Source organism: Dermacentor variabilis, chromosome 1, assembly GCF_050947875.1.
Source record: "Dermacentor variabilis isolate Ectoservices chromosome 1, ASM5094787v1, whole genome shotgun sequence".
Taxonomy (NCBI): Eukaryota; Metazoa; Arthropoda; class Arachnida; order Ixodida; family Ixodidae; genus Dermacentor; species Dermacentor variabilis.
The window spans coordinates 112,668,826-112,691,572 of NC_134568.1; the positions used below are offsets into that span (position 1 = coordinate 112,668,826).

A 22,747-nucleotide genomic window follows, 5' to 3' on the forward strand; every position below is an offset into this window, starting at 1 on the left:
AGAGCGCGCCGGCCACCGCGTCCTCTTCGTCTTAAAGTCTATTTGGATTCTGTGTCTTCACGGTCGCACAAACCTGTCGTTTTTTTTTTCTTTTCTCTTTTTCTCTTTTGCCCGCTTAAACAGGAACGCTATGCCACCTAGTGCGGGGAAACGCGTCACGTTCGCGCGTGTATGTGTGCATGCGTGAATTCAGTCCGACTTGCTTGATATGACTTTTACAGTTGCGAATCACTGCACTTACCTTGGCGCGAGCCTCTCGGGATGCTTCAGCTTCCGCTGCCATGGCCCTCTGCATCTGTACTGGAAGCCGTACGTCTTTTCTGTGGAGTAGTAGAAGAAATAAAAAAAAGTTGAGAGGGCGGGTTAGGAGATGACGCCGAGACATCTTTCGCTCCTGCTTTCACTTGTATAAGCCTCCTTCGTACCCTTTTATGTGTATATATTGATACATCTTTTATGTCTCTATGTTATTTTTCGTGAAAAGTGCGAAGGCAATCGATTTTCTTCAGTTCGTTTGCTGCGAACCATCAAAGTTTGCACATTGTACCGTTGATAGTCTGTACATGGTGCTATGCGTATCGCATGATAAAACTGTCCACGTGTATGCATGCACTATCTGTCGCAAAAGTTCCAAGGCCGCAGCGGCCGCTGCCTCACCAGACATAAAGTCGCGTGGCGGCGCTGCGATCGCTGGCTCTGAGGTTATCTTACCGTAAATACAGGATTCTTACAGCAACGCGCAGGAAAAGGAGATTAGTGACGGCGAGCATAGCGCGTCACACCACTTCATGTAGAAGTTCGGCTGCGAGTGCTTTGTCCTGAAATGTTTTGCGACATACAGTACGTGTGCGCCTGCGGGAACAGCTCCCTCCAGTTAGAACCGTAGTTGTGAAAACTCGTTAGAACTGGCTTTCTTTTTATTTATTGATATGTAACTGAATGAGAAGTTGGCGCATTTAATGGCTCCGGCTACTGCTCCTTCGCAGGGCAAGGAAAACTATAAGCACGAAAACACTGAGACAGCCAAACATCACAAAAACACACAAGAGTAGAGGACTAGTCACAGAAAAAAAGTAAAAGGACACAAAGAGACACACAGTTCCGTAAGTACAAGAGAGTTGGAAAACACGCACAAATGTTGACATTTTTCTTGCTGATGAGGCAGCTGACGAACCTACACATATCTACATGAAGGACACAAGCAGCAGATGACAAAATCAGACGCGTCTTAAAACTGTACAGACGTGAGATACCCATATGCGATCTATGGTATTAAAAAATAAGAGTGGCTTCATGCACGAATATTTAGCGTGAACCTAATATTTTTGTATTTTCTACGACGATTTTAAAAGCCATAAGTGCACATGCACATGCGCTTGTCCTGTGTCGTTCTCCCCACTTGTGTTCGTCTTCGTTGGCGCTGTTCCTTCGTAATTCAAGTATGCACCATCTAGCCCAAATGAATGTTGTACTGAGCCATAAGTGCTCTTTTCTGTAGCTCCATTCCTCGCCATTGACCAAGTACATTCTTCAAAGTGAATAGTCGACGGCCTAGTAACATTAAATCAGCTTTTTAATCTTCACCTTGCAAAATTGTGTCGTGGGCACTCAAGAAGGAGGTGCTGCATGTACGTCATCGTCATCGTGACCACGATGACAGTGCGGACTAGCAACGCAATGAATTCTGTGCAAAAAGTGACGTGTGTAGCTGTGCCAAGCCGCAGGCGGTGTAATAAAGTTAAAGAACTTCTATTCTCGCTCAACTTTCATGGAATGGATAATTTAATGTTGGCGTCTAGAAGAATAACTCTGAGCACTTCGATGTCTGATCAAACCAGGTGTTTGTGCTAAGTCGCCAGGACATCTGTCTCACTAACAGGCGGACATCATTACTGGTAAGAGCGAGATCTGATGCATTGTCATTTTCGCGCGCGCGTGTTTCAGAGGAGTCCGCTGCAGTGTTTCCAGGAATACTGCAGTGTCCCGGTATCCACTGAAGCGCTGGAATGTGATTTCTAGAGCTGGATCTTGGATGTTCATTGAGGCTTTCCTATACTAAATGTGTATTCAACATCGGTGCTCTTTATTTACGTGAGGGCGGCTTGTGAATCCCTAAAAATAACCAATTTTTGTGAGATCTATACTGATGCTGTGGAGCGCAAAGCTGGCTTCTTTGCATCAAAATTACGTGTAGGGAGAATCCCTCCTCCGTGATTCTCCTTCGTTTTGCAGGTCTGTTTATTTGAAGTGTTGTGCGACAGACAACGTTAGCTCGGTAAAGAAAAGTGCTTGTGAAATCAGGAGTTCGACGAAAACTAGCTTGTCTGGTCGGGATTGCTCACAGTCAAGGGTATTCATTTTGATTGTGAACAAGGCCCCCGTATGGGAGCCGAAACGTCTTGGTTTCTTTTCTTTTAATGTTCTTGGTCGGAGCCCGTTTTACCCTAGACTAAAAGTGCCTTCATAAATAAATTAACGCTCATTGTCTAGATTCTTTAAGTATAGTGCTCAACCGACTGCACTATTATATTAGACACTTGCATGCGCTGAGAGTATATAACGCCTCGTGACATAGCATGCACTGCACGCGCCCAATGGTGAGCGCTGATGTTTATCGCAGCGTTCACTAGCATCTCAGCTAGTGGCCTACCGAGTAGTGAACACTGGAGTTGGTGAACGAGTCGACACGCGAAAGCACCCGCAGCTCTCGTCCGTAACACTTCAGTTGGAGGACTATCAAAATAATCCCGTAATATTGGTGTCGAAAGACTTCAAGTGTCACTTGCACTCATGACAGTTGTGGCAACATGTTATTCTGTTAACTCGCAACTTGGATTTCGCGCGTATATTAAAGCTGAATTTTTTACCTGAAAAGGCGCTTTTTCGTCAGAAATTGAGTTCCTCGGTCGAAGCACGAGTGATTTTCCAGTTGCTGTTTACAGAGCCATTATGCTGGAAATTAAAGTTCATAGCAAAAGAAAAAATAAACTACGAGGAACTAAGAAAACCGAGGCCTAATTAATGCGCTCGCAATTGGCGCAAATGTCGCGGTGTAGTCATAATCGAAACGTTTTATCTCTCTATCTCTCGAACGACGGCGGATCCATGGTGCTGCCAGCAAGACGAACACCGCCACGTTCCGGCACAACCCACTTTAAGGCGCCTACGCTATTTATTGACTTGGGCTTGGGTTTGAGCCAGAATAGAAGCACTACGGTTTGTGTACTGGAAATGGTGACCCGCTATTCCTACCCGCTATTTCTGTACATCTCCTGGGCGATTATCTTCTAAATCTCTTCATTCCTGTGGGTTCCTTGAGCGATTGTTCTAAAGCTGGCTAATTCGTGATTTTACTCCTATTTAGTGTCGAAGGCGAAAATAGCGATCTTGATAAGATGGGTAAAGTGTGGGGGATGGTATATGTGATGATGGCAATAAGGGTATGGAACAGTTCATCGAAGACAGTTCTATTATAGTCGCCATTTAATCGCAGACCGCTTCTTTGAAGGTTATTGGACAGTGATCGAACATTGCTCGTCGGACAGCTTTAGGGCAATTAAATTACAAGCCTTTACAGAAAAGATCCTGAAATTGTGTATACTTTGTGTACTCCATGTCTCTGATAGTTGATTGAAATAATTAATTTCTTTCACTTTCTAATTTTGTTTGTTCTCTACACGAACCTGTTTCTACAGTCCAAATATATTAATTAAGGAAAAATGAGACATTCACCCAATCGTAACAAATTGCTACAAAGGAAACCCATACGGGTTCCTCGAAAGAAAAGCCTCGCAGTTAAAGAAAAATTCGTCCTGGTCCGGTACTCGAACCTGGGACCACCGCCTTTCCGGGGCACCCGCTCTACCATCTGAGCTAACCAGGTGGCTAGCAGTTAGCAGGGCGAAGTCGAATTTGTCAACAACTCGAAGCAAAGGCAAGGTTTTGACGTAATAGTGGTGGAGTGGTAGTGGAGTAGAGTGGAGTAATAGTGGTGATAGCAAGGTGGAGAGAAGTAATTCATTAAGGAAAAAGGAGACAAACCTTAATTAATTACTTCTCTCCACCTTGCTGGTTTCCGCAGAACTATTACGTCAGTTGAAATACATATATATGAGGCTGTTCACGTTTGCAATCAGCCATTGAAATATTAAGAAAAAAAGGGGGAGCAGTTTCTATCGGCTCGTTCGGCTGAAAAATAGGTGCTATACATCATCATGATCATCATCGTTGTCGTCATCATCATCATCATCATATTGTCACGTGGTGGTGACGTTAAGAACACAGTAGCAATACTGTGAAAGGCAAAACTAGATTTTATTGGGCGAACCTGTGCCCACAAAACAGGCTACACTTATAGCACAACGAGAGCGGCGAACACAGTCGGCGATCGTCGAAAAAATCTGATCAGCGGGTCAAACGCGTCGGCTTTTATAGATCAGTCGTCGAATGTTCCAGATTAACCGATGGGACCCGCGTGTCTTTCACAAAGTTCTACACTATTCGCGTCGCGCATACATGCAATCAGATTACGCAAGTTGCGGTGAAAGACAGTGGACGGAACCATCGATAACATTCCAGAAACTTCTTTTACATGCAGGCGCGTCCTGCGCTGCGCGATAACATTTGTTAGGCGGCCAAACGTGGTCGACCGATAAAGATAAGTACACGTGTCAATATTCATGTCCACTGCAGGACGAAGGCCTCTCCCTGCGATCTCCAATCACCCCTGTCCTGCGCCAACCGATTCCAAATAGCACCCGCAAATTTCCTAATTTCGTCACTCCATCTGGTCTTCTGCCGTCCTCTACTGCGCTTCCCCTCCCTTGGCATCCATTCTGTTAACCTAATGGTCCAACGGTTATCTAGTGTGCGCATTACATGGCCTGCCCAGTGCCATTTTTTTCTCTTAAGGTCTACTAGAATATCGTCTATGCCAGTTTGCTCTCTGATCCTAACTGCTCTCTTTTTGTCTCTTAAAGTTATGCCTAGCATTCTTCGTTCCATCGCTCTTAGCGCGGTCCTTAACTTGTTCTCAAGCTTCTTTGTCAGCCGCCAACTCTCTGCGCCGTATGTGAGCACCGGTAAAATGCACTGATTGTATACTTTCCTTTTCAATGATAACGGTAAGCTCCCATTCAGGAGCTCACGATGTCTGCCGTACGCGATCCAACCCATTTTTATTCTTCTGTGAATTTCCTTCTCATGGTCCGGGTTCCCTGTGATTAGTTGACCTAGGTAAACGTGCTCCTCCACAGACTCTAGAGGCCGACTTGCGATCTTGAAATCTTGTTCCCTTGCCCAGGTTATTTATCATTATCTTTGTCTTCTGCATGTTAATCTTCAGTCCCACTCTTACACTCTCCCTGTTAAGGTCCTAAATCATTTGTTGTAACTCGTCTGCATTGTTGCTGAATAGAACAATGTCATCGGCAAACCGAAGGTTGTTGAGGTATTCGCCGTCGATCTTTACTCCTAAGTCTTCCCAGTTTAACAGCTTGAATACTTCTTCTAAGCACGCAGTGAATAGCATAGGAGAAATTGTGTCTCCTTGCCTAACCCCTTTCTTTGTAGGTTTCTACTTGTGTAGAATTAAGGTGGCTGTGGAGGTCCATTTCCTGTTGCTACGTTTCCTGAAAAAAGTGTTCATTACTCTCAGCTTATTCCTTTCTGCGAATTCTAACTGCATCTCACCTCTAGCGTTTCTAGAATCGACACCGTAGTTGCCAATTGCCTGTTCACCCGCCTGCTTTTCCCCACTTTTGCATTGAAGTCCCCCATTACTACTGTATACCGCGTTTGCACTTTTCTCATCGCTAATTCAACATCTTCATGAAGCTGATCTACTTCCTCATCGTCGTGACTGGACGTCGGAGCGTAGGTTTGTACTATCTTTAATCTATACCATTTATTGAGTTTGATTACGACTACTGCTACCCTCTCGTTGATGCTGTAGAATTCGTTAATGTTGCCCGCTATATCTTTATGGATTAGGAATCCTACCCCGTATTGCTTCTTATCCGGGAGACCGCTATAGCAGAGGACATGGCCGTTATTCAGCAATGTGTAAGCCTCACCAGGTCTTCTAATCTCACTAAGGCCGATAATATCCCAACCAACGTCTGATAGTTCTTCGAAGAGACCTGCTAAGCTTGCCTCACTCGAGAGGGTTCGGGTGTTAAACGTTGCAAGGGTCAGTTTCCAATGGCGGCCTGTCCGGTACTATACAAATATTGCCTAATTTTCACGTTCCATTGTGGCTTTTCGCGTTATAAAGCCAACGTGACACATTTAGTACATATTAGGACGCATAGAATACGCCTTATTATGGTCAAAATGTTTCCTGCTCAAGTTCAACGCGAAAATTAGTCGGTGGGCCGTGACGTGCATACGTCATATAACGTGAAGCGCTGGCATGGCACTTGTTATGTATACAAGGTGTTGCCCCGTCATGCTGGGCGATGAACAAATTCTGGGGTACGGTACGTGCTCCCAGAGAGCACCGAGGGAATCCTGTCACACCGAGAAACATGTTGGACAACGTTATCGGGTGCCCTTTCATGTCCCGCATGAAGTGGCGTTCTTTTATCGTTGCTGTCATATATTTTAATACATTTCCAGATGAAAACGTAGGCGTCCTCAGAGCAATCACAAATGCAGCGGCACAGCTCACCACCTTAGCATAAGTACAAGTATCGATTGCGACGCGATTCAGCAGGCGCCCGCGTACTCAATGGCATTTGTGACTTCACATCACGCAGAACAAGTAGCAGAGTCGAAGAAATTAAAACAAATAATGCTACGTACACATTACACATTTTACAGCGAGCATTTTTAGCCCACTGTACAGCCAAGTTACATCTATACCATTTGTCATTGACCGCACAGACTACCTCATACCATTTCTTGGCAATCCTTGGCAGTTATTGCCCCTTGCGCCATAAAACGCCATACATCATCAAAGCAAATAATGCAATTACGTCTTTATGGTTTGCGGCACGAAGGACCCACACAAACTAAGGCAATATATTTTTACCAAGGCATCATCACGCCGCAAGGTGTGCGATGAAAAATATACGTATACAAAAAATGAGGCCACACGCTTTGGCCAAAGCTGTGCCTGTTTTTGTCGCCGACACTGTCACACTGGGCAACGCAATTCTCGTTGCCAACGCTGTTAAGTAGCGTGACAGGACGTTTAGCGAAACATCATATAACCAACACGTTGTCCACCTGTTCGGAATATGTTGGCTGGCCTTTATATTTTACTTTAGCCATACGGCATCTAACTATGGTAAAGTTTTATCAGTGTTCGTGGGAATGATCTGTACAAGCCGCACTTTCTCTGTGTACGTGTGCGCACGTGTTTCAATCAAACAAATACATTTTCTCTAGGCTACTAAATAGAAGCGGAAGCACTCTTTTCATGTATTTTTATTTATTCAGCAATACTCCTGAGGGCCCACAGATGAGGGCATTACATAGAGAGAGAGAGAGAGATAATAGGGGGGGGGGAGAACTGATACAACTTATCTCTTAAAGACACTTACACAATTAGTTGCATTATATTGTCTACAAAAGCTTGAACAGGACACATGAGCATAAAACTAAAACAAAAACAAATTAGAAAAAATATAACGTTAACAAAAAATTTACAAAGTGTCAGGAGCACTTTGGAATCATATAGCAATATAGTTACACTGCAACATACATTTACGCACTGGTTCTGATACGAATGAAACCCTGGTTGCGAAAACACTAGTGCATAAAAAGGCGCTGATTGTCATGTAATGAGACATAGAAAACTATGATAACAAAGCATGTCAGCAATACGTCATGCCATATCAAGAGCATTTCCGTCGTTTGTACGAATACTCACATTTCGACTCGCTCGACTTTTACTCCCCAGGCATCGGTGGCTTCGTCCAGGTTAGCCTGCACATGTCATCATCGTGCCAGTAAGGGTAGGCAGATATTACAACTGCAAACATATTCAATACTTTGCGCTTTTGAATTTTGTAAAGCTGATCAGCTTGCAACCGTTCACTCGCTCTTGACCTGTTATAGCGAGCGCACGCACGCACGCACGCACGCAAGCACGCACAAACACACGCACACACGCACACACGCACGCACACGCACGCACACACGCGCACACACACACACGCACGCACACACACACACACACACACGCACGCACGCACGCGCACGCACACACACACAGCAGTAGTGTTAGGCGGTTTAGCTGCTGAGCAGTATAAAAAGCCGTTTCCCGGGGTTCTATTCTTGACACTGTCAAATTTTGCCAAATTGTTGAATTCGACGTATTGTCATCCCTGATTGGCCCAGACGGCTGCTACGACCCCACTGAGTGGGTCAGAACGTCAACATGGCGGAATTTAAAGGTGTCCAGAATAGCACTCCTGTTTATCCAGCTAAACAAAGATGTCCTCCTAGATTGCGGTGCACAAGTTTTCCGCCACGAGCGACCTTAAACGACAGGAAGAGTCCGCATCAGTTGACTGGAGCGGCGAATTTAGCGGAAACGCCGCCAATGGTCCTGCCGCGGCTTTCTGTCGAATTCGAACCCGTTGGGCCTGAATGGCTCAACGTTTGTTTTGAAGGATCCCACTCCCCCAACTCTTAAACGCCGGCCGTCTCTGCTCGAGAAACAGACAAGCAAAAGGCAAAAAAAAGTAAGAGAGAAAACAAATCGATAGAGAGAGGGAGAGAGAAACACGCTGTAGGAGGACGAATAAAAAGAAGTCACGTGAAAGAAAATATCGCCGACCAAAACAAACAGCGAGAACGGTGTGAGCGCTCGCACACTGGTCAATAAACAAACAGCGCAAGACGCGAGCAAGAATAACAAAGCCTCGCCGGCGCCTCGTATTTTCGAGCTCTCCCTGCAGTTGTGCGCAGCGCCAGCTGAATGTGTTCCAGTCCGTTTCAACCTAAGGACTTGAGGTATAGGAGTGTGTGTATACAAGCGCTCGTGGCTTAACGCACCAACACTTTTCGCGAGCCGTGGAAGGCCGCACTCGAAGCGCCGTGGCCCGCACGCTGGTTGTACATTCAAGATCTGCGTTAGGCGCCATGTGTGGTGCGAGGCGATACATTTAGCAGTGCAAAAGGTGAAATGCTAAAACCTCCCTTCAAGTTTAAGAGATGACCCCGCGTGACGTCTGGAACGTCCCATGCATTGCTCGATCTAAATTAGGCCTGAAAAGCGCTGCTAGCAAAACGAAACAATGGAAAGCAACGAGAGCGAAATAAAAGAAAGGAAGGGGAGGGGGTGATGGTGTTGTAATAATATATTTAATATGATCGTATGCCTCTAAACAAGTATGCAGATCCCCTGCGCTGAGGAAATCGGTTTAGGCGAAGCTGTCATTGATGTCTGCGAGGAATGCTGCTCTTTTTTAGCGACCATCTGCAAATACAAAGTGCTCGACCAAATTGAGCGCATTTTCACCGGGAAACGCCTAACTGAATGTATACTTCTGGCGCTCCAACATACCGATCCCATGCATGACCACGAAATGATGAAGGATGGCATGAAGATGACGGTATGACGAGGACGGCGTGACGACGACGGCACGACACCTGTAGGACGACGATGCAATCGCGATGACAGCATGACGACGTCCTCACTAACGACGACGAAATAATGTCGACTGCATGACCACGACGTCATGTCTACGATGACGGGTTTCCTTTGTAGATGTCTGATTTTTCCTTTATTCATGTCTACGACATGATGACGACAGGATTAAGTCGATTGCACAGTGATGACGGCGGGACTACGGCGGCATGGAGGCGACGGAATGACGATCGCTGCTTGGCAAAGAAAGACAAAGAAAGCTTCGCTTTAAAACGTACAGTACCTGTATGCATATCGCATGCTGACGTGTAGTTCTGGTCGCACCGCAGACAACCGATCGTAACTGCACCCGGTCGCACAAGCTTTCACACGCCGTCGAACGAGTATGTATAAGTTGAACCTTTAGTCAATCGCTGCCGCCGTACCATATGCAATCGCAAACGAAATTCTGCTTGTTCTCCGCCTCGGTAGCTTCGATGGACTCCGCAGTGCCCTTCCCAGTGCCGAGGAGCTGGCCAGAAGTTCAATTCAGGCCGACCGCTCAGCTTTTCCCTCGCCACATAGATCTCCCTCTCTCCTGCACTAAGGTGACTCACAACATCCAGACCATTTATTGATAGCCCATAGCGAGCAAGTGACCAAACCTGTGCGCTCGGACACGCTGCAGCACGCACCAGCCACTCTGCCATCTTTTTCTTTCTTTCGAGCAAGATATTTGAAAAATCATACGGAACATTATAGCGCAATTCATCCTGTTCAGGTAGAGGGGCATACATTAATCGCACTACAAATCGCTACAATGTCGAGATTACTATTTAAGATTCTGACTAATTAACTTATCTTAATTATTGAAGACACATGTCGAAATTGTGAAACTGAAGCCGAACAGTATAGGGAAGTCATGCCTGCTACTAAAGGTTGTGGCACGTTGCATCGCGTTGATCACCTGTCATTCCTTTTCCTTAAACGGAAGGTTTGTGGCGCAATGTAAATGGCGGGAAACACAGGAGGGGCAGCATCGATAAGACGCCAGACATTTAACTACTTTATTTTCAGCAGACCACCCACATACATACATCTATTTTTCATAGGTGCGCACACGCAGAGAGCGCAGCACGTGCAAACGAGCTATGTTGCAGCACTATCTAAGCATAGTTGAAAGCCTGGCGTCCTATCCTTTCCCGCTTTTGTTTCACGTCGCGTACTTTGCGCCACAAATCTTTCGTTAAATCTATGCACCAACTTGGCCAACATTATACTCTACCCGCCGTGGTTGCTCAGTGGCTAAAGTGTTGGGCTGCTGAGCACGAGGTCGCGGGATCGAATCCCGGCCACGGCGGCCGCATTTCGATGGAGGCGAAATGCGAAAACACCCGTGTACTTAGATTTAGGTGCACGTTAAAGAACCCCAGGTGGTCGAAATTTCCGGAGTCCTCCACTACGGCGTGCCTCATAATCAGAAAGTGGTTTTGGCACGTAAAACCCCAAATATTATTATTATTAACATTATACTCTGCTATTCCCTTGCCCCCTTTCACCAAGGCAGGGTAGCCAGCCGGCATATACACTGGCTAACCTCCCTGTCTTTCCCTCTATTCTTGCTCCCCCTTCTGCTTGGTAGAAATTCCAAGACTAGCACCATTTTAATGATAACCGGCTTTATTAAACTGACCGATTATCCAAAGCCTCCCTATGGTAGTTCGGGACGACATCAATTGCAACGCCACTGTATTTTTGTAGCGGAATTTGGAGACAGATGCATCTCGAAAGTAGTACTATATAGTCTTAGGGTGCTTGCTAAGCAGACAATCACTTCACTACTGCTCGGCTTCAGTCTCGCAATTTTGATGCATGTCCTCAAGTAAATAAGTTAGGAGCTGATTAGCGAACTTTTTAAATATCTACCAGAACATAGCGATTTGTCATGTCTCTTCCAGAAATCCACCTGAAAAGACGCAACAGTGCTACCTTTGACACGGGATTTTTTAAATGTATTCTAATGTAAAGAAAGAAAGAAAGAAAGAAAGAAAGAAAGGAAGAAAGAAAGAAAGAAAGAAAGCACATATCGGAGGCCGTGATCGGACACTACGCAGCGCCAAAAGCCTACGGCTTGCTTGGGCGCGACAACACAGTGCGGACCCCACTCGTGTATAGTGTTACGGCGCAACCATGAGTGGCGCTAGTCAGAAGAAGACGATTTGCCGTGTAGAGGTGGAATCGGTCTCGATAGCCATCTTGTTTATGCATCCTTGTCTCTCTTGTAAATATTGTAAATACATCTTTATATGTGATTTCTGCAACGTAACGAATTGGTGAGAGGTGCGGGGTACTAACGAGAAACAACAACAGAGCTCTCGGCAACATCGATACCTTCGACTGGACAACATGACGGACGAAACAGGGCCCGACATGGCGCGGCCCACATCGACGCCTACAATCCTGACGGTTGTGCACCGGCTCAGCCGCGGGATCCAGGAACGTTCTGCGGCACCGACCGCCTCGACATGGAATACTGGATCGCCACGTGTGAGCGTGTAAGTGCCCACAACAAATGGGATCCGGAGATTATATTGGCAACTTGGTCTTCTACCTACAAGGCACGGCGAAGGTGTGGTATGACAATCACGAGGAAGAGCTTAACGACTGGGATACGTGCAAACAGAAACTGAGGCACTTGTTCGGCCGTCCCGCCAGGCGGAAAAGCACCACTAAGAAAGAACTAGCGGGTCGTGCCCAAACATCCACAGCATCATACAGATCTTACTTCCAGGACGTGCTGGCTCTGTGCTGTGTGGCCGACAGCGATATGGCTGAGTCATACAAGGTTGGGCGTATACTGAAGGTGATCGCTGACGATGGTTTCAACCTGCTCATGTGCAAAAATTGTGAAACAGTACAATACATCAAAAGAGCGCGTCAACGTTTTGAGCAAGCCAAGAGCCGCCACATTGCAACGCCGCTCGCACGTCTGCCGAACACAGCTGCTACCGAAATCCAACTGAGTGGCGAACCGCAGACGATCGACCAATCTTTTTGCCTGCCGGCGTATCGGTCACGTTGCTCGCCATTGTAACAACCCTACTGTCTCCTCCCCTCTGGGACCGCCATTCATCAATTATTGCCCCGGACAGAGCGAGCGTCGTTACCAGCCTTCATTGGCACCGCAACAGCCAAACAATGACGCTCGAGCTCCTTGGAACAGCCCCTCGTCGTCATTCCGGCGTCATCAGTCCGGTTCACCACCTGCTCGTCGACCATCGCCCCCGACGCAGCCCCGACGCCCGTCTCCGGAAAACTAAGCGATGCAGCTCACCGAGGTGACGCTGCATTGACGACTCGATCGCAAAACCCTCTGATCACTTTGCCGACCAAACAGAACTTGATGGACATTTTAGTCGATCGCGTCAGTGTCCCAGCACTCATTGACACTGGCGCGCACATATCCGTGATCAGTGCCCAATTGCGCCGACGCCTGAACAAAGTTCTCACACCTGTTTCATCGCGCACCCTCCGGATGGCCGACGGAGGAACGCCTACCGTGCTTGGTATGTGCACCGCTTGCATTGCCATCGCGTGACACCTAACGACTGTTCTGTTTACCGTTACAGTCCTATCGTATGTGTTCATTTCATTTCATTTCATTTATTCAACCTTAAGGGCCCGAAGGCATTACATTACATAAGTCCTTCGACTTCGTCTTCGTCTTTAGCGCTTTTTTATGAAAACTGCCAGGAACAATGCCCTTACGACGTTATACTCGGCTTAGGCTTTTTATCGTCCCATTTAGCCCTCTTTGATTGCGCGTCTAGTGTCATTCAGCTTGAACTGCCCCACGGCTGGCTATAGTTCACCAGTAACACAACCACGGTTATGCTCTCCCGAGGACACCCGCCTGTCGCCTCAAGCCACTAGGTACGTCGCTCTACGGTCGTTCCCATCTGTTCCTGACGGCGTCTATGTACAATGACCCACCACTGACATATTGCTTGAAAGAAATTTGGCCGTTCCCCACATCGGTGCTCACTGTTACAGGCAATCAGACTTCGCTCTCTCTCCTTAATTTTAACTGCTCAACTCAAATTGTTCCCATAGGCACGTCATTGATCGACATTTCGTCTGTGAAAGATTGCGAGATATCGGCTCTTGACGCTGAAATTCCGTCGCCCTCTGCAGGAACCTCCTATTCACCGACTCTCACAGACGAACTTAGCAAGATGATTGCACCTGATCTTCTCCAGGCACAAGCTGCTGACCTCCGCCGTCTCTTGGAAACTTACCGCGACATTTTTTTGACATTGACGGCCGCCCTTTAGCCTATACATCGGTGGTCACCCATCGTATTTACACCTAAGACGCTAATCCGATACGCCGCGGCCGTACCATGTTTCACGTGCTGAAGGACGAGTGATACAACGAGAAGTCGATAAGGTGTTGACTGAAGGCGTTATCGAGCCATCTTGCAGTCCGTCGTCGTCCCCTGTTGTCCGTCTCAAGAAGAAGGACGGCAGTTTGCGCTTTTGCTTGGATTATAAACCTCAACAAAATCACACGCAAGGATGTCTACCCCTTCCCGCGCACACTGTAAAAATGTTTGCACCCTTAAGAGAGTTTTCTTGTCGCACTGGTAACACCCTTACCATTAGGGGCTTACAAAAATTATAGAGGCCGACAACGGAGCTCTAACTGGACGTGCGATGACAAAATACTTAGTTGAAAACTATGTAACCATTCTGACAGCCTTGGGCGCGCAGAAATGTCCGACAAGAGAGTTTCACAGAGAGAGATACGAAACTGTCCTAACGTGACATAAACCTCGCCTGTAATGGCGCCGAGACGGCGCCTTTACAGGCGAGGGTTATGTTACGCCACAACCAAGAGTGGCGCCAGTGAGAAGACGATTTGACGTGTAGAGGTGGAATCGGTCTCTACAGCCATCTTGTTTATGCATCCTTGTCTCTCTTGTAAATATTGTAAATACAGCTTTATATGTGATTTCTGCAACGTAACAATATCTTCACGCGTCTACAGGACGCGTGAGAAATAGGGTACATTCGATTGACCCTGCACTTCGTGCACTAGTTCCCACCAGTTCAGTGCGAGTTCTTACTCCTGCGGAACCGGCACAGCACCTGCTCCACGATTGCTGCGCTAGTAGATCTCTGACGAGTGCAGAGAATGCTGTGAACTAGTCCTGCACGAAGCCTGCACTGAGTGAAACGAATAGCGAAGTGCAGTCGCCGCCATGCTGAACTGCTAAAACGAATAATGAAGTGCAGCTCCTCGAGAACTAGTTCAGAAAGTGCAGGAGATTCGAATGGACATATGGACGAGTGTCACGAGTGGAACATAAAAACGAGTGAACCTACGCCTGCCCCTTTTATAAGCCGTCTGAAAATTTACCTTTCTCAATGACGCATTTTAGATTATTTTAAATATATGAACAAGAGCAGAGAGAGCTAACAAAAATACTAATTATTGTTTCATTAACAAGGATTGATGGAACTCGTGTATTTTAATGAGAAAGGTGTATTTGCTTTCTATAGAGACAACCATATCTGCTGAACCCAGTTTTGGTGAGAAAAACTGGCTGCGGTTGAGAGGCCGTGTTTGGTAAAGTTTTCTCTATGGCGACCGAAGGTTTAGATCGCCGTTTGTCTTGCCGTTTCACCGCACATCTTGTTGGCAAAACTAATATTACACTATGCATAATAAACATTTCAAGGATGATTCGATTATCGGCTTGTGTGCGCGGCGTTTATTCGCCCCTTCGATGGTGCCGTCAAGGAGTCGGTCGAAATGGGCAACATTTTGCGAATTGTTAAGTAATTCATTTGCGGTGTTCCTCTTCGCCAAAAAGGATGCGAGCTGGAGGCGAGCTTCACGCGACTGTTAGTCTGTCAGAAGTGTGAGGTCCGGTTTGCGGCGGGTATCGTTTTGAGAGGCCGTCAACGTAACCTTGAGTAAACCTGAAAGATACCCAGGTAATTCGTCACGCGAATTCTTCAGTCTTCCGTCTTCCATGCTGCCTTCGCTAGTACATGTGAAAGTAACTACGAGGCGATTGTGCAGCCTTTCTCGTTGCTTTGTCTTCTTTTCTTTCTTCGTTTCTTCAGCCTTTTCCTCACGCTCAACGCGTCCGACATACCTTTGTTAGCTGCTTAGTGGAAATCCAGCCAGTGTTTCTATAGCAAGACAAGCCGCGGGTGAGGTTCTAACAGAGATCGGGAAGCTTAAAGGCTGTGTGAAATCGCTTAACGGTTGTTGTAGAAGTTTTTACCGAGCGCAAGTAATAATATGCCGGCAATCGTTAATGGTACCAGAGAAAATGAAATGAGACAAAACAAATCACGATCCAGCATTATGTAGGGTATCACATGCCAGCGCAAGGTCGTAACAACGGCGTAGCGACCGATTCTGGGGCTGTAACCTCGCTTTCTTAAAGGAAGAAGGAAGCACGCCTGCTTAGAAGCGGTGCTATCAAATAAATAAATAAATAAATAAATAAATAAATAAATAAATAAATAAATAAATAAATAGATAACGCGGGAACATATTTAGCTTCATAAACTCATTCGTTCAATGTACAGCGTTGTTCCTCTTGTATACGCTTAGTTCAAATTTCCCGCGTTACCGCGATGCTACATACGTTGCTGCCTTTCGTCACAGTCAACCGCTTATTGTTACCCTCTTGCTCTTAATGGGTGCATTTTGCCTTATTTTCACCAAAACTGAGCAGTATACGTATTGCGAATACCATCAGCCTTATTATATATTCTCTATCAAAATGTAACGTATAATAAGGTGACTTCGGCTCGTGTCGCAGGTCATCGCAGCTCGACTAGTAGTGCACGCAATTTGGGCGCGCATTCAGACGTTCAAGAAGACGTGACGCGCGGTGTTTACCAAACGACAGGAGCAAGAGTTAGGAACCAGAACGAAAGGCGAAGGAGGCCGCGCAGAGTACAGGCGGCGGATATCCCCGTGGAGCGTCTGTGGGCTCGCGTCGCGTGGAGCCGTATTACGGTGTTAAGAGGGCGCCGAGTGATTTACACAAGGGCCGAGCGAGACGCCTGCGGGCTCTCCGCCGACGCCGGAATCACGGAGGTGTGGAAAGCACGCCCGCTGTATGCTGTCAGCGAGCTCGTTTATTCTTCGCGTGGGGAATGCTTGCCGCATCGGCGAGCACCTCTGTCAATATACCATGCGCTACACACGCCGGCGAGTTTGACGGATTGCGCTCGCATTTGCTTCGTTGGGCGGCCTGTCTATTCATCGACGCTTGAATGCAAACGAACGGAAACGCTCTCTCTCAATCTCTCTGTTTCACCACACACACACACACACACACACACACACACACACACACACACACACACACACACACACACACACACACACACACACACACACACACACACACACACACACACACACACACACACACACACACACACACACACACACACACACACACACACACGCACACACGCACACACACACACACACGCGCGCGCGCTTTCGCGAACTTAGTACACGGACTACGTGCACTAAGGATGCCATAACTACACGCGTCTTTAACAGCACCATGGCTTGCGAGACTAACCAACCTACTGTTGTCATTTTTTCAACGAAAATAACGCCTACTATACTTTAAACCCCACCAGACGCATCGCCTTCTGCAGTATAATTTTATACTCTGCAACTATGCAACACTTGCAGCCTACGATATTATTGTAGTCTGCAAGTGCCCTAGGGCTGCAACAACTGTGCTGCCCTGCAATATGACTATTTCCATTATTTATTCTTGGCTGTAGTAGCTGTGCACTTTAGTGGATAGGGGAGAGGAGACATCATAGGGGGACTCTGTAGAGGTCTGTCTGGCGCCATGCCAGGTGGGTATGATGAAATACAATATTATATGCACAGTGCACGTCACAGATGCACAACATAGACAAAGCACAGCACAACACTCAACCAACTATTTCATCGACACCAGTGTGTCTAAGGTTAAAAGTGTTAAGCGAGATGCACAGGCAACGTTAGTCCGTGAGTGACGTTAGAAAAAGGCGGGAAGATGAAGGAGGGGCGGAGGGTTACAGGTTTGTCGCAGAATCTCTGCTCATGATACGGGGCCCCATCTGAAACATTTATCACAGCCTATAAACCCCTTCAGAACTGATCTTTAAGGTTAAAGGCATTCATACGAATTGAATAAAAAAATAGAAAAGAAAAAAAAGGAGAAAAGAACAAAAAAAAAAAAGAAAACTGTGCCTCATCGGAATAGTGATCGAGCTATAAAAATGCGTAATTCACCAGTGGCACCGAAACAGAATGACGGAGCAAGATTCGTGGTCTGTGTTGTCTGCGTTCCCAAGATGCACGGAGTCGCAAAACAACAAGCGACGTTCGCACTAGAACAATCAAGGAATGTTTTCCTCGTTGTTGAACGATAAGCGACTGTGCCCCTTATCATGGAGGCCAGAAGGACACTCTCGCTTATCAGTACGCACGCTTAGGAGCACAGTCTACACTCCCCCCCCTCCTTTCGGTCCGTGAACCTGACCGTGTCAACAACTGAATTAGCCGCGCCAACTCTCCACAATTAGATACTAGATTCCTGCTAGAGTGCAGCTGATGCAGCAGCACGACATAATAAGAAAACCGCATTCCTTATAACTAGATCTGAAATGCGTTGCATCTTTAAGAGGCACATATGCCCGTAACAGTTGAAGAAAATGGTTTGATCGAATTTTAATTACTTCTAATCTTTATTCGATATACTGATAGAGCTCAGCGGGAGCCTAGAAACGCGTATCCACACCGCCTGCGATTGAGTGAAAACCTAGAATGTCTCCCTCTGTTTTAATACCGCGAATACCATGAAAGTGAGTGGTGTACATGAAAGTGAGTGTACAAAACCATGAAGGTGAGTGGTGTACAATTTGACATTGCGTGATTGGAGAAAAATGAGTCTAAACAAGCTGTTGTGATCGCGGCCAACAGCTACTCTCCAAAAACGTGCACTTGTCGCTCTTCGAGTTTTTTGAAGTCAGTGGTATATTGGTCGTAAGAAGTGCGTGCACATTTTCACCAGGTGAAAGTTACATTGTACGAAGGTTCAATAAAGACTGGGACTGATCCTCTGAAATCTTTACTTTAGAAAATTATTCATCGGCACTTTCATTCCTTCTTATAGGGTGCCTCAGCTAACTTTAGCTAGAGTTTAAAAATATGCGAATGCCCCGTAGCTGGACAGAACCAAGTAAATGTTTAGCGTCACTTGGAGATCCTTAAATTATTTTTTTCATTTGCCTAATTATACAATGTCTTAATAAATAATCAAATTCTCAAATGTTATAATTGGCTGAAAAGTATCAATAAGAAAATTGCAGAGCGACATGAATAACACCCAATGCAGCTTTCTGTTACTCAACACGCACTACATAAAAGTGTTTTTCCGAGCGTGAAAGGAGCCCGCAAATGCACGCAAAATTGCCGCGCGCCTGGCCGCTCGAGGCACTTCGCACGTATTTTCGGGCTTCTTTCACGCTCGGAAAAACACTTTTATGTAGTGCGTGTTGAGTAACAGAAAGCTGCATTGGGAGTTATTCATGTCGCTCTGCAATTTTATCATTAGCACTTTTCATCTAATTATAATAATTAAGAAGTTGATGCTAAGAAGTTAAGAAGTCGCCGATGCTGAGCTGAACGGAACCCGCGTGGCAAGAGTTCCTTAAGGACTGGTATGAGGACAGATATGATACACATTTGAGGCTGCGCCACGAATGCACTGGGTAAGAAGGGCCGCTTTTCAATGAACGTCTTTCAGGTCAATGCTTTAGCGAGCTGCTCCATGAATGCAATGGGTATGTGCCACCCTTCAATGAATTTCTCGCACACTTGGGTCACTGAGTATTGGCGGCGAGGAGTTACGGAGTCGCCATCTATCGGAAGCGCCTCGCTGGCGTAGTATGAGGGATCACGTGGCGCGCTCCTCATAGGTTTTGCTGTCAGCGCTCACTGAAAACACCACGCGTGAGCTCTCCCGGACATTTCTGTAAGTACTTTCGAAACGAGAGAAGTTTCTTACTGTCTAAATAATAATGTTGGGCAAACTGAAAGCACACAATCGTTTACAGACGCTATCTCTTTACCGAATACGTACAGTGAACGCCACTGCGCGCAGTCGCCGCGATGGAGTCTCCCGAACCGGCTTCTTACGTGAAAGGTAGGTAAATGCTGAGAGCAAACTATCTGAAATATGTTCTTATAGTGTTTGTATAACTAAATGGAGCGTAATAGAATGAAGCCTCAATGCAGCGATCGCGCAGATTCGCAGCGACCGACTGCGCGTCTGCATGCTTGTCCGCGCACTGTTTCGCTTTCTCCGCGCGCGCGTTTTCGCACCGTGCCATGAGCTTTAGGCCGCAGAATATGAGCATTTGACAGTATACAAGCAACCATTGTTGCGTGGGCGCTATCAGAGCTGTTAAAAAATAATTTCATTGTAGAGACTTTGACGCCTACGGGGACTGTAATGTGCCGTCGCGACGATTCAATCTTTTTTTTCTACTAAATTCTTTGACCTTTCAATACTATTTCTCGAGTTGCGTCGCACTGTATGTTTATCGGTGTTCTCAGCGTGCAATTCCCCGCTCCTCCTTTTTTGTAATCCAGTGCATTAATGCATAACACAAACATGATCATATGCCATGCTTTTTTTAAATGTGCTTCTTACCGCTGCCTTTCCACTCCACTGAACTTGCCAGTATCTATAGCATCGACAAGTTCATAGACCAAACCGTCATGACATTAGTCGGGCAGCGGACTCGGGCGAGCGTCTCAGTGCGCGTTTTCAGAACATCGCAGACCGGGCGCCGTAGCAGAAATCTTCCTCGCGTCTGTGCTTGCTGCATACCCGAGTTGTAGCCGATGACTGTTTGCCGGTTTTATGTTTCGCGAGCCAAGCTTCACGCTGCTTCTTGTCTTGCGGCTACGTGTGAATAAAGCTGACACCGTGCTGCGTCGCGTGCGTCCGGCATTGCGGCACCGAGCAATAGCCTACCATGTTGTGCGCCTTCAAAGGCAGCCACTACCTATTGTAGTGCTTTCAAGCGTTGTAAAGGAGACACTCGAAGCGGGAAAATCTCGCCACTAAATGAGGACCGCAGCGTACCAGGGAATTTAAACTCTCGTTTTCAGCTCGCTTCGGCGCGCCCGAAGCAGCCGACGCGGCCGCTATGCCCACGTGATCCCTCCTAGCACGTCACGCCGACGGTGGCGCCAGCTTTTCCAGTGGTGGAGCTCGAGGCCAATATGCCACTGGGCGTGCGGCAAGCGGGGGAACAATTCTCAGCGTTCGCAGGCACCGGCGCGCTACACTTCTCGTCTCGGAGGCTACGCGCACACTTCTCGCCAGCGCCACTAGATGGCGCAGCATGTCCGGAAGAAGCGCGAGAGAGGAGCCTGGTTGCCACATGGCGCGTCTCTCAACCTTCGCACGCACCGGCACGCCATGCATTTCAGCAGCCACGCGCAGGCTTCGCGGTGGCGGCGCTAGATGGCGCCGAGTGTTCTTGGGTAAGCGCGAAAGAGGAGTCTCGCCGCAGTACACGCCTCATACACGACTCGTTTCGACGGTGGGACTACGTTGTGTCGCTATATTGATTCAATGCTAACACATTACCGTCGACAGTCGACAGTAGAGGGGTTCTGCCAGAATATTTTTTTCTCTCTTGTTATATTTCGGACATATTTAATGTATCTATAGCGTTCGCGGCATTTTAACCTGTATTTCTCTGCTGTGATATTTTGTGATCTGAGTATGTGTCATGTTTATGTAGTTTTATAAAGTGTTTCTCTTACTTTCTTAATACTGTGCAATATCTGATATATTTCTATGCTTCACATGTGAAAAGAATCTCCATCTCATTCTTCACGTTAAAAAACTACAGTAGCCACCTGCAGCACAAGACTATAACTTAGCCAGGTTTTAGTGATATGCACATTTTAGTTTTGTTGCTCATCACGGAAAAAAAAGGAAATGGGGCGCTAAACAAAATCAGCACCATTACGTCTTCATCGTTTACGTACGGCAGTCAGACTTTGGTGCGGACGAAGCGATTAACGTATAAACGCGTTTTTTTTCTTTATAATTAAACTCAAAATAACGAAAACCTTGCAGCTCTTATTACACCAGTTTGAATCCTGTGACAGACCATATGCTGTAGCTACAGTAGGGCGGCTAGAACTGGGAGGTGTGAAAACCGGCCGCACCAAGCTTGCCGGGATGTGCGATCCCGGCGCAGTGACGCTGTCGTCCGGGGGTGCGGGGCGCGGCAGCTGCTGGCGGCGTCTGAGGCATCGGATTCGCGCCGCGTGTTGCTTGCTTTTCGCAGGCGCAAGTTATGCTGCCATTCAACAACAATATTGCCCTTTCACGATATATGCTTATAGCACTGGACAACCTTCAACCGCACCCGCCGTGGTTGCTCAGTGGCTATGGTGTTGGGCTGCTGAGCACGAGGTCGTGGGATCGAATCCCGGCCACGGCGGCCGCATTTCGATGGGGGCGAAACGCGAAAACGCCCGTGTGCTTAGATTTAGGTGCACGTTAAAGAACCCCAGGTGGTCGAAATTTCCGGAGTCCTCCACTACGGCGTGCCTCATAATCATAAAGTGGTTTTGGCACGTAAAACCCGAAATATTATTATTATTAACCTTCAACCGCGGAGAGCGGACGCAGCCGCTCCATCTTCACAGAACAGTGGCGATTGCGTCGCTATCCCAATGCCAAGAACAGACGCAGCGGGAAAGCTCCGTTCGCTCGCTCGCGAGCTCACGTTGGCCCACCGAAATTCGGCAGACTCTAAAGACCAGCGTCCTTGTTCCCTGGACCCTTATATGAAGCTCCGTCTTCCACATGGTTTACCAAGGCGGGAGGTAAATCTCATTTGCTGTCTGTGGCTTAGAGTAGCCTTTACTAACGGGTGCTCCTACCTTATCGGAATGGCCACAAGTCCAGAATGTGAAGCTTGCGGGTGCAAAGAGACGATAGCACACCTTCTGTGTGAATGTCGTCATTTCAATGCAGAAAGAAAAGTCCTCAGCACCACGCTCGACTAGACTGTCAACCGTCCCCTTACG

The 22,747-nt window shown here is 47.0% G+C and overlaps 1 protein-coding gene across 4 annotated transcripts in view; it reads right to left on the bottom strand.

Annotated features, from left to right (window-relative positions):
- The window catches only part of LOC142583094 (stomatin-like), a 144,172-nt gene that overhangs the window by 20,696 nt on the left and 100,729 nt on the right, over positions 1 to 22,747 (bottom strand). For all 4 annotated transcript variants that reach the window (XR_012828543.1, XM_075693395.1, XM_075693418.1 and 1 more), the window contains exons 6-7: positions 7,877 to 7,932; positions 242 to 320 (exon numbers count right to left, since the gene is read on the bottom strand). Coding sequence is in view for 3 of the 4 variants with exons in the window: in XM_075693395.1 (XP_075549510.1) it covers positions 242 to 320; positions 7,877 to 7,932 (135 nt within the window). In the remaining variant the exon portion in view is untranslated. The remainder of the gene's footprint in view (positions 1 to 241; positions 321 to 7,876; positions 7,933 to 22,747) is intronic.